This window comes from Nycticebus coucang, chromosome 18 (genome assembly GCF_027406575.1).
Source record: "Nycticebus coucang isolate mNycCou1 chromosome 18, mNycCou1.pri, whole genome shotgun sequence".
Classification (NCBI taxonomy): Eukaryota; Metazoa; Chordata; class Mammalia; order Primates; family Lorisidae; genus Nycticebus; species Nycticebus coucang.
In genome coordinates this window covers 53211659-53224493 of record NC_069797.1, presented here as the reverse complement: position 1 = coordinate 53224493, position 12835 = coordinate 53211659, and the positions used below count along the sequence as shown (strand labels likewise).

Sequence of the window (12835 nt, the reverse complement as noted above, 5' to 3'; positions counted from 1 at the left end):
CAAATTACTTTAAATCTTATGAAAAAGAATATTAGAACTAGTTTATACACAAACCTGGTTCTGATTTGCTGAAAGCCCCGTAGAATATGGTCTCTGTGGTCCCTCGCAATAGTACTGAGGTTCTCATTCCGCAAACCTTCTCCCAGGAACTCTTCAGTATCTAAAGAAAAGGAGAATTGATCAAAAGAATAGAAGACTATGGGAGAAAAAGGAAAAATCTAAAAGATTAAGAAATGGGTATTTTTTCCTCTTTAAAAATTTGATAGTTGCAGAACTGTGTGAATGTGCTTAGTGCCACAGAACTGTACACTTAATAATAGTTAAATGGTAGTTTTTATCTTATGTATATTTTATATAATGTATATTATGTATACTTTGAATTTTCTGTTATGTAAATTTTATATTATGTATAAATAGCTAAAATTTTATATATGCTTGTGACATATTCTAATAATTTAAGAACTTTCTATGAATTTAGAAAGCTATCACATATAGTATTAACCACAAAAAATGACTACTTTCTAAGCAATTTTTTTGAGTTTTTTTTTATTTTTTCAAATTAATATTAGGGTACACTTTTTAGGTAACATTGTTCTCACTTCCAGGGTGAAGTTCTAAGCCATTTTAAAGAAACATTTACATATTAATTATATCTGATAACAGAGGATGGATGGTCAATTTCATAAACATAACTATTACAAATAAGTCACAGAAGGTCACAGGCCAATAGAAGCTAGAAAGAAATAGCAGTAAATAGAGCTGAAATAAAAAATAGAACTGAAGGGGATTGGTGGGATTACACCAGCCGTGCATTTTACAAGGGTATATTTGAAACTTGGCAAACGGTCTGTGAAGCTAGTGAATGATGCACCATGAATATATCAATGTACACAGCTATGATTTAATAAAAAAAAAAAAATAGAACTGAACTGCAAAAATCAAGAACCAAAGGGCAGGCATTCAAAGAAGAAGCATTAATTAGGAGATGCATCATCAATGAAAATGACATTGCAACCAAGTGAAGGAACTCACATGGAAAAGAAAAATGTGCCCAAGAGAAGGAAACTGCAATTAATACGAATATACACTATAAAATAGGGACATGATGAAAGTACATAATATGAAACAAATCATGTTATGTTGAAGGAAGAAGTTGGGAAGTCTATAAATTTTCAAAGACAAAATACATTGTTAATAATTACAACTGCCAGACATACTAGCTACACGCTTTATTCTACACAAAAGGTTTATCATCCCCAAAAAACATATAAGTAATACAGTTAAAATTTTCTACCTCCAAAAAATTGTGCCTGAAATATGACATTGTATCATCTATATTATCAAAATAATGCTATAAACTTACAGAGATGGGTTACATAAGCACGCCTAAAAATTTATTTTACATTCACACCACTCAACAACACCAAGCAAAAAATCCTAGATAGTCACCACTAGGACTTTTGATGATACCAAGGCCTAGAAATTGAAAATTTCACAAAGAACCATCATCAACATCCAAACCCTGCATTGCATCTATGGCATATGTCATTTAATGAGTTCTTCCACGGTCCTTTGAACTCTAAAGAATGAAGAAACTGGTAAATTGAATTAAAAAGCAAAAATTAATGTCATCTGAGATGATATTCATGCAATACATACTTCATTATAATAGGATAAAGGATAAAGACCACATGATCATCTCAACAAACACAGAAAAAGCATTTGACAAAATAATTTATTAGCCCTTCATGACAAAAATACTCAACAAACTAGAAATAAAAGGAAGCTTCCTCAAAGAGCATTTACGAAAACACCCACAGTAAACATTGTACTTAATGGTTAAAGACTGAACAGTGTCCTCCTGTTCCTAAGATTAGGACCAAGACACGGATGTCTGTTCTCACCACTTACACTGAACATTGTACTGATGACGCTAGCCAGGGTGATCAAGCAAGAAAATTAAATGAATATGGATACCATCCAGATTGGAAAGGAAGAAGTAAAGCTGTCTCTATTTGCAGATGACATGATCTCGTATACAGAAAACCCCAAATAATTCACTTAAAAAAAACTATTAAAACTAATAAAAGAGCTCAGCAAGTTTTCAGCATCAAGATCAACATACAAAAAAAAAAAATCAACTGTGTTTCTATATAGTAGTAAGAAAAAACTAAAAATGAGATTAAGAAAATTCCATTTAAGATAGCATTTAAAAGAATTAAATACTTCAGAATAAATTTTAACTAAAAAATGCAAAATTTAAATTCTGAAAACTACAAAATATTATTGAAAGAAATTAAAGAAAATCTAAGCAGATATCTCATGTTTGTGATAGTTAAGATGGCAGTAACTCCCCAAATTGATCTGAAGATTCAATATAATCCCTCTGAAGATCTTAGCTGGCTTTTTTTTTTTTTTTGGTATAAATTGACAAGCTGATCCCCAAATCAATTTGGAAATTTAAGGAACCCAGAAAAGCCAAAAAATTTTTGAAAGAGAAAAACAAATTTGAAGGATTCACAGTTTCTGGTTTCAAAACTTACTATAAAAGCTATAGCAATCAAGACAATATAGTACTAGCATGCAAAAGAATGAAGTTGGATGCCTATCTCACACTATATACAAAAAATAAACCCAAAATGGAGATCAAAGATCTAAATGTGAGATCTAAAACTATAAACTCTTAGACAAAAACAGGTATAAGTCTTTGTGACCTTAGTCAGTGGTTTCTCAGATATGACACCAAGAGAAAAAAAATAGACAAACTGAGCATACCCCAAATTTAAAAACTATCCTTTAAAAACTCAAAGGATACCATCAGGAAAGTACAAAGACAACCCACAAAATTAAAGTTTTTATGGCTGATAAGAGATGTGTATGTAGAATACATACAAACTCTTATAGCTCAGTAAAACAAATAACCCTATTTAAAAATGAACAAAGGAACTGAATAGACAAAGAAGGAACAAAGGAACTGAATTCTCCAAAGAAGATATACAAATGGTGAGTAAGCCCAGAAAAAGATGCTTAACATCATTGGTCATCTGTGAAATTTTCAGCCGTCAGGGAAAACCATAAAGACATATACACTATGATGGCTATAGTCAAAGAGAAAACAAATAATGAGTGTTGTTGAAGACATAGATGAATTAGAAACCTCATTTATTGCTGGTAGGGATGTAAAATGGTGCAACCACTTTGAAAGATAGTCTGGCATTTCCTCAAAAAGCTAAATAGAAGGTTACCACACGATCCAGCAACTCTAGTACCAGTTATGTACCCAAGAGAAATGCTAGGTGCTATTCTATTCTTGACAATAATAACTGAAGAAAATGGGTTTGACTATGATTTTTCAAAACACAAATGTAATAAAAGTAGAATTAAAGTATTGAAAATATTTAATATATTTGGTGTGTGACACACCTTTTGAGAGCAAGACACGATTATAAGAGGGACTTTACCTAACAAATGCAATCAGTATAACCTGGTTTCTTGTAACCTCAATGAATCCCCAACAATAAAAAAAAAAAAGAAAATATTTAATATAAGAAAATATAGAAAAATAGCATAAAATTGAACTTATAAAATAATAGTATATTGATGACATTGTCATTGATGACAATAATTGTGAAAAGTTAGACTCTCATATTAAAAGCAAAGACTTTCACACCATATCAAAAAATAAATTTAATTACTATTTAAAACATACTCACCTGAAATAAATAAAAATGAAATTAAAAGAAGAGAGTGCATAAAGTATTCTAAGCAATTTTTTAAAAGCAAGAATGTCAGTAATTCATATCAAAGTAGAATTTAAGGAACAATTTAAAACAGGCCAAAGATGGTTATTCTACTTGATACAAAGTACAATCCACAATAGAAATGAACTCTTATGTGCTAAATAACATAGTACTAAAACATATACATTGAGGCCTGGCACAATGGCTCATGCCTGTAATCCTAGAACCGTGGGAGGCTAAGGGAGGATCACTTGTGATCAGGAGTTCGAGACCAGCCTGAGCAAGAATGAGACACCCATCTCTACAAAAAATAGAAAAAGTTAGCCAAGCCTGGTGGCACGTGTCTATAGTGCACTACTCAGGAGGTCCTCAGGCAGGAGGACCAGGTATTTAACGTTGCAGTGAGCTAGACTGATGCCATTATACACTAGTCTGAGCAACAGAGTAAGATCCTATCTCAAAAAAAAGATAAATACACACACACACATATAGTGAAATTGTGAGAAATATAAACAGAAATCCTTGAAAAGACAATTTTAATGCCATTACTAGTCATGGACAAAATAAAGAATGATACAGAGTGCTATCCAATAGAAACAGAATTTGAGCTACACAAGTCATTTTAAATTTTTCATAGCCTCATTTTTAAAACTATGAATAAAAGGGATGAATTAATTTTAATGATGTTCAATTTTCTATTTAACCCAACATACCCAATTCAATATGCAATCAATATAAAAAAATTACTGGGCCATTTTGCTTTTTTTGCCCTATATCTTCAAAACTCTGTATGCATTTTACACTTACAACACATTTCCATTCAGACTGATCACATTTTAAATCCTCAATAGCCACATAGAGAGAGCGGCTAATACATTGGACAGTGTAAATACAGAGGATTCAAATATAATAAATAAGAAAGATAAAGAGAGTTGTATATAAAACCAGCACATTGTACCCCATGATCTCATTAATGTACACAGCTATGATTTAATAAAAAAAAAGATTTAAACTTAAAAAAATAAATAAATAAAAAATAAAAAGAGTGAACTAAATTTTGTAACCTAAAAACAGAATACATATTTTATAAACTGCCATGGAAAATCTATAAAAATTGATCAAACACTGGATTACAAAGAAACGGCAATAATTTCTTAAAAACTTAAAATTAGGAAGACTTTATTTTATGGCCACAATGAAATAAAACCAGAATTTAATATTAAAAAGAGTAAACAATCATGATTGCATTATTTTACATAGCTATGATTTAATTTAAAAAAAAAAGAGTAAACAAAATCCTCCACAGTTAGACACTGAAAAAACACACTCCTATATATATCACGAGTCAATGTGAAACTCAAAAATTATAATTATAAATACCACCTAAGGAGAAAATAATCTATATAAAATATTATAAGAGACTAAGTATAGTGGCTCACACCTACAATCCTAGCACTTTGAGAGGTTGAGGCAGGAGGATCCCTTGAGCTCAGGAGTTTGAGACCAACTAACCTGAGCAAGAATTAGACCCCCTCTCTTCTAATATATATGTAAAAAATATATATATACACACATATATATTTTATATATGTAAATATATATTTAATATATTAATATATATTAGATATAATATATATTAGTATATTAGCATTATAGTATATATATTAATATATATAATAATAAGAAATAATAATAGAAAAATTAGCCAGATATTTTGGTGGGCATCTTTAGTCACAGGTACTTGAGAGACTGAGGTATGAGGATCACTTGAACTCAGGAGTTTGAGGTTGTTGTGAGATGCCATGGCACTCTAGCCTGAGGTAACAGAGTAAGACTCTGTATCACAAGAAAAAGAAAAAATATTATAAATTATGACCAGAATTGCACAGTGACAAACTTGTAGATTTGACTATTTTCAATGTTAAATAAGAAACAATAAAAATAAGCAGCAAACTTAAGAAATCAGAAAACAGTAACAAAACAAGTCTATGGAACACAGGAAGAAGGAAACAATAAAGATAAAAGCAGAAATTAATGAATCAGAACAGGGGTTTTCTAACAGTGCTCTTCACAGTCATAAGCCTCTGCTAAGGAAGAGAAGGAGTGGGAAATTCCCTTCCTTCCCCTCATTCTCCTTTGCTTTAGTCACAAGTACTTGCCTTTTATCTGTTTTATACACGGAGATTTCACATAAGATTTTATTTCATGAAAGGGTTCCATTGTACAACTTAGTGGTTAAAAACCACTAACCTTAAAAATAGGTGGGGAAAGGTATAAATGCTAAGTAAGTGTGAGAGCCAGGATTTTCCAGAAGTGAAGAAGAAATTGAATACATTGATAAACTATTAGCAAATGCAACCAAGAAAAAAAGGAGAGAAACTAAAATATATAAAAATTAGAATAAAAAGGAGCAACAAAGAATTATTACTTTTAGAAAAATAATAAAATATTTTATAAAAGTTGTAAGATTCCAATTTTTTTAATTTTTGTGTTTATATTTTTAGGTACAATTTAAGTTTTGTTATGGGGGGATCATTTTACTCCTTTAAAAAGCTATTTTCAAAAGTTAAGTGCCACGTAAACAAGATGAAATCACATGCAAATAAATCTGAAATTTTCGATGAAATAGTTGCTGAGAAAAACACAAATTTCTAAAACTGAATTAAGAAATGAAAAACCTCAATACTGAATAAGCTAGTAAACGGGGGGGTGGGGAGGAAGGTTGCCATTCAAGTGTAGACAGTTTTACACATGTTTTTCAAACTTTTAAGTAAGAAAAATATTCTCATTCTACATAAACTATCCCAGAGCATAGAAAAAGAGGGAAGGCTCAAATATTTAGCAAAAGCTAGCATAATCCCAATTCTAAAAAACAACACAAAAGAAAAAGAGGAAAAGCTCAAATATTTGGTAAAAGCTAGCCAAACCCCAATTCTAAAGACAACACAGGGCCAGGCATGGTGGCTCATGCCTGTAATCCTAGCACTTGGGAGGCTGAGGCAGGTGGATTGCCTGAGTTCGTGGGATCGAGACCAGCCTGAGCCAGAGTGTGACCTTGTCTCCAAAAAAATACCTGGGTGTTGTGGCAGGCACCTGTAGTCCCAGCTACTTGGGAAGCTGAGGCAAGAGAATTGCTTGAGCCCAAGAGCTGGAGGTTGCTGTGAGCTATGACACCGTAGTACTCTACTGAGAGCAACAAAGCAAGACTCTGTCTCAAAAAAAAAAAAAAGAAAGACAACACAAAAAGTAATCAGTTTAATGTTAATATAGAGGCAAAACTCCTAAGTAAAATACTAGGAAATCAAACCTAGTAGTATATTGAAAGAAATTTAATAAGTTTATCCTGGAAATATAAATGTGTTTCAATATTATTAATTCATTATATATTTTTTTAATCAGTTGACAGAAAGTCTGTAGACATGTTCTGATAAATGGTAAAACCTCCATCAAATGGGGTTTTTTTTTTTATATGAAATGTCTGATTTTATTTATTTTATTTTTTTATGTTTTGCAGTTTTTGGCCAGGGCTGGGCTTGAACCCTCCACCTATGGCATATGGGGCCGGCGCCCTACTCCTTTGAGCCACAGGTGCCATCCTCCACTATGGATTAGAATTTTCTGTAGATTTAGACAAAAAGAAGCCTCTAAGAAGAGGAGAAAATGTCATTATGTGCAGAAATGACAACCACACAAAACCATCAATTTGAAAACTCTTTAAAAATTGTTAAGAATTCAGTAGAGTATCCAGAAGATAAAAATTTTAAAAATCAATAGTTTTCCAGGTAATAGAATTGGTGCACTGGACTAACTTTCTCACAGATAAAAATTGTCAACATTGAACAAAATATAAAAAATAACTATTTTAAGGCACTGAACAGCTATCAAATGCAGGCAGAAGGGATTTGATCCTGAAAAGACAGATACTGCAGGATGAGCTTTGTGGTTATATAGTTTCTTACCTAAGCATACTCCCATTGCATGAGATGTGAAATGGCTGGGGAGTACCCTGGGGCAAAAATTTAGTGGTCTGTAGACAACATCAAAAGTTACAACTTACATATAATTGGTGTCCCAAAAGAAGACCAAAAACAGAATAGGATAGAAAATGTACCAGAAAAAAAGAATTTCCAGGTTCAGTGCCTGTGGCTCAGGCGGCTAGGGCGCCAGCCACATACACCTCAGCTGGTAGGTTCAAATCCAGCCCGGGCCCACCAAACAACAATGACAGCTGCAACCAAAAAAATAGCCAGGCGTTGTGGCAGGCCCCTGTAGTTCCAGCTACTTGGGAGGCAGAGGCGGGAGAATCGCTTGAGCCCCGGAGTTTGAGGTTGCTGTGAGCTGTGATGCCACTGCACTCTACCCAGGGCGACAGCTTGAGGCTTGGAAAAAAAAAGAATTTCCAATTTAGTGGAAAATATTAATTTTTAGATTGAAGAAGTTAAGTGAAACTCAAGTAGAATAAATACCAAGATAACTAAACATAGGCACTTAGGCACTCTACAGTCAAAATGCTGAAAACCAAAGAGAAAGAGAAAAAGTTCAAAGCAGTCAGAGAAAATGACCTATTACTTATAGGAGAACAATGATAAGAAGGAAAGCCATATAAGGGAGGCCAAAAGACACTAGAATGACATATTTAAAGTGTTGAAAGGAAAAAGGAAAAACAAAACCATGTCAACTCAAAATTCTATATCCAGTGATAATGGCTGTCAAAATACGATGGCAAAAAGGAAGACATTTTTCAGATAAACAAAAACTGAATAGGCCGGGCACGGTGGCTCAGGCCTGTAATCCCAGCACTCTGGGAGGCCGAGGTGGGTGGATTGCCTGAGCTCATGAGTTCAAGATTAGCCAAAGCAAGAGCAAGACCCCGTCTCTAAAAAAAATAGCCAAGTGTTGTGGTAGGTGTCTGTAGTCCCAGCAACTCAGGAGGCTGACGCAAGGGGATCACTTGAGCCCAAGAGTTTGAGGTTGCTATGAGCTATGATGCCATAGCACTCTACCTAGTGTGACAAAGTGAGACTCTGTCCTCCCACCCTCCCCCCCAAAAAACAAACTGAAAAAATATTTTGCTAGGAAATTTGCAATAAAAGAAATATAAAGGAAGCTCACCATGCTGAAGTGAACTGACAACAGAGGGAAACATCTATAGGAGTCCCAAAATGCTAAATATATGAGTAAATTTAAAACATCATTTGTCTCTTCTTAATTTCTCCAAGAAATAGCAGGCAAATTTAAAGGACAAATTATAACACTTGCAATGCACAGTTTATAACATACGTACACACAAAACATATAACAGTAATACAGAAGATGAGGAAGGGGGAGTAAACGAAACCCCTTTTGTGGTATGATATCAACTCGAAGTGAACTGTGATAAGAAACATGATCTAATCACTGCAGCAACCCTAACAAGCAAAATAAAGAAGTACAGATTAAAAAACTAGAAAAATTAAAATGTAATACTAAGAAACATTTGATTTTTTTTTTTAAGGCTAATATAAAAAAAAGTGACATAGCTGGGTGCTGTGGCTCACCGTGTATAATCCTAGCACTCTGGGAGGCCAAGGCAGGTAGACTGCTTGAGCTCAGGAGCTCGAGACCAGCCTGAGCCAGAGCAAAAACCTGTCTCTAAAAATTGGCTTAGTGCCCATAGCACAGTGCTTACAGCATCAGCCACATACACGGAGGTTGGTGAGTTCGAACCCAGCCTGAGCCAGCTAAACAACAATGACAACTACAACAAAAAATAGCAGGCAGTGTAGCTGGCACCTGTAGTCCCAGTTACTTGGGAGGCTGAGGCAAGAGAATCGCTTAAGCCTAAGAGGTTGCTATGAGCTGTGACACCACAGCACTCTACTGAGGGTGACATAGTGAGACTCTGTCTCAAAAAATAAAAAATAAATAAAATAAAAAATAAAAATAAAAATAAAAATAGCTAGGCATTGTTTCGGGAATCTGCAGTCCCAGCTACTCGGGAGGCTGAAGCAACAGAATCACTTGAGCCCAAGAGGATCAGATTGTTGTGAGCTATGACAACACAGCACTCTACCAACGGCATCAAAGGGAGACTTGGTTTCAAAAAAGAAAAGGTGACAATTGGAAAAAGATAGTAAAACGGTAGACCCTACATCCATCCATAACAATAGTCTAATTTAAAAGCACGGAATATTTGGCTAAATAAAAACCAAGACCCAGTGACATGCTGTCTACAAGAGACACACTTTAAACATAATGACACATATAGGCAGAAAATAAAAAAGTGGAAAAAGTTACAGTATAACTTTTTATACTGTAAGCATAAAAAAGATGGAATGGTTATATCAAGGTCAGACAAAATACTTCAAGACAAGAAGTATTACCAGAGATAATGAGGGCTATTTCATAATGAAAAAAGGACTGAGTCATCCGGAAGTTGTAACAATCATAAATCATAAATGTGGATACACATAAGAGATGAGCTCAAAATATACACTTACTTGAAGCAAACTCCAACAGAACTAAAATAAGCAAAAGACATGCCCATGATCATTAGAAACCAATAGAGCAACTAGACAAATAATTGATAAGGATATAGAGGAGCCAATCAACTGCTTTGACCTAATTGACATTCATAGAACACTACATCCCATGACTGCAGAATTTCAAGTGGACATGGAATGTCCACAAAAATATTCCACACTCTAGGCCACAAAATAAGTCCTTTTCTTAATTTTATTTTTTTTATTGTTTGGAATTCATTGAGGGTACAAAGAATTAGATTATACTGATCACATTTGCTAGATAAATGTAATTGTCCTCTTGTAATTGGGTCCCACCCCCAAGAGATGTGCCATAACATCATGGAAAATAAGTCTTAATAAATGTTAAAAATATAAAACCTTGCAAAGTATGAATGTTTTCCAATCACAAAGGAAATAATAATAGTAAGATATCTAAAAAGCTTCAATAATTTCAAGTAACATAGATCAAAGAAGAAATAAATATTCTTCTCTGAATACAGTAAATATTTCAAATTGGATGATTGTAAAATACAACATCAAAATTTGTAGGATGCAGTTAAATCCACACTTACGGGAAATGTATAGCTTTAAATGCTTGTATTAGAGAGGAAAAATGGTTTAAAAATCAATGATCTAAGTTTTCACTTTAAGAAACTAGAAAAAGTCTCAGCGCCTGTGGCTGAAGTGTCTAAGGCACCAGCCACATACACCTGAGCTGGCGAGTTCAAATCGAGCCTGGGCCTGCCAAACAAAAATGATGGCTGCAACAAAAAATAGCCAGGCGTTGTGGCAGGCGCCTGTAGTCCCAGCTACTTGGGAGGCAGAGGCAGGAGAATCGCTTGAGCCCAGGAGTTCAAGGTTGCTGTGAACTGTGACACCACAGCATTCTACCCAAGGCAACAGCTTGAGGCTCCGTCTCAAAAAAAAAAAAAAGAAACTAGAAAAAGAAGAGCAAATCAAGCTCTAAGTAAGAGAAAGAACATAATAAAAATTACAGAAGAAATCAGTTAAATAGAAATCAGAAAATATTTGTTGGTTCTTTAAAATGATAAATAAATTTGCCAGGCGTGGTGGCTCACGCCTGTAATCCCAGCACAGTGGGAGGCTGAGGTGGGAGGATTGGTTGACCTCAGGAGATTGAGGCTTGTCTGAGCGAGAGTGAGACCCTGACTCATGAAAAAAATGAAAAAACCCAGCTGGTCACCTGTGGCGAGCACCTATAATCCCAGAGGCTTCAGAGGCTGAGGCAGCAGGATGCCCACAGCCCAAGTCTGAGGTTGCAGTGAGCTACAACACCATTGCACTCTGCTCAGGGCACAAAGTAGAACTCTGTCTCAAAAAAAAAAAAAAAAAAAGATAAATAAATTTGATAACCCCCTAACAAGATTCATCAAAGGGGAAAAAATACAAATTACCTATATCAAGAATATAGAAGGGATATTATGAAAAATCCCATAGAAGTCAAAATAATAAGGAAATATTATTAACATTTTTTGCCAATAAATTTGACAACTTAGATGAAATAGAAAAAATTTAAAAAGCAAGACTTGGGTGGTGCCTATGGCTCAAAGGAGTAGAGCACTGGCCCCATATGCTGGAGGTGGTGGGTTCAAACCCAGCCCCAGCCAAAAACTGCAAAAAATAAACAAATAAATAAAAAGCAAAACTTATCAAACTATACACACAAAAATACAAAATCCTACAGCTTAGTGCAATGGTGCATGTCTACAGTGCAACTTGCTAACGAGGATAAGGTGGGAGGATGGCTTCAACTCAGGAGTTTGAATCCAGTCTGTGCAATACTGTGAGACCCCCATATCTATATATCTGTATCTATATGTAAAAACTCCAAGAAAGTGAGTGTGTAGCTTAAAAAAATCTTTCCAGAAAGAAAAGTCAGGCCCAGATGATTTCACAGATGAAGTTCATCAGACATTTAAAGTAGAAATACTTTCAATGTGGCTTGACGCCCATAGTTCAGTGGTTAGGATGCTGGCCACATACACCAGGGCTGGTGGGTTTGAACCTGGCCCAGGCCTGCTAAGCAACAATGACAACTACAACAAAAAGACAGCCAGGTGTTGTGGCAGGCACCTGTAGAGCTATTTGGGAGGCTGAGGCAAGAGACTTGCTTAAGCCCAAGAGTTTGAGGTTGCTGTGAGCTGTGACACCACAGTACTCTACCAAGGGCAACATAGTAAGACTCTGCTCAAAAAAAAGAAAGAAAGAAATATTTTCAATCCTACAGAAGCTCTTTCTGAAAATAGAGAACTGGGAAGACTCCTCAACTCATTTTATGAAACCAGCATTCCCAGATATCAAAACTTGATAAAGATACTAAGGGAAGAAAATTACAGACCAATACATAATGTAATACCATTGCCCTTCAGTTCAGAAGATGATACAGTGAATATGACCTGAAGGTCTCTGAGCAACTTCACTGCTATACTTTACAACTACTCACCCCTGAACAGCAAAGAGACTTACCAACATACATGTATCACTTCCCTATTTAGCCAAGCTCTCCATGTATGTAGTAGGTTTTCTATTAAGTGATCGACATTTTTAAAACAAAATCTGTTCTAATATAAA

The 12835-nt window shown here is 34.6% G+C and overlaps 1 protein-coding gene across 2 annotated transcripts in view; it reads right to left on the bottom strand.

Moving 5' to 3' along the window:
- SKAP1 (src kinase associated phosphoprotein 1) overlaps nucleotides 1-12835 on the bottom strand; it is a 312394-nt gene that overhangs the window by 278016 nt on the left and 21543 nt on the right. For both annotated transcript variants that reach the window (XM_053570461.1, XM_053570462.1), the window contains exon 2: nucleotides 55-160. In XM_053570461.1, coding sequence (XP_053426436.1) covers nucleotides 55-160 — 106 coding nt within the window. The remainder of the gene's footprint in view (nucleotides 1-54; nucleotides 161-12835) is intronic.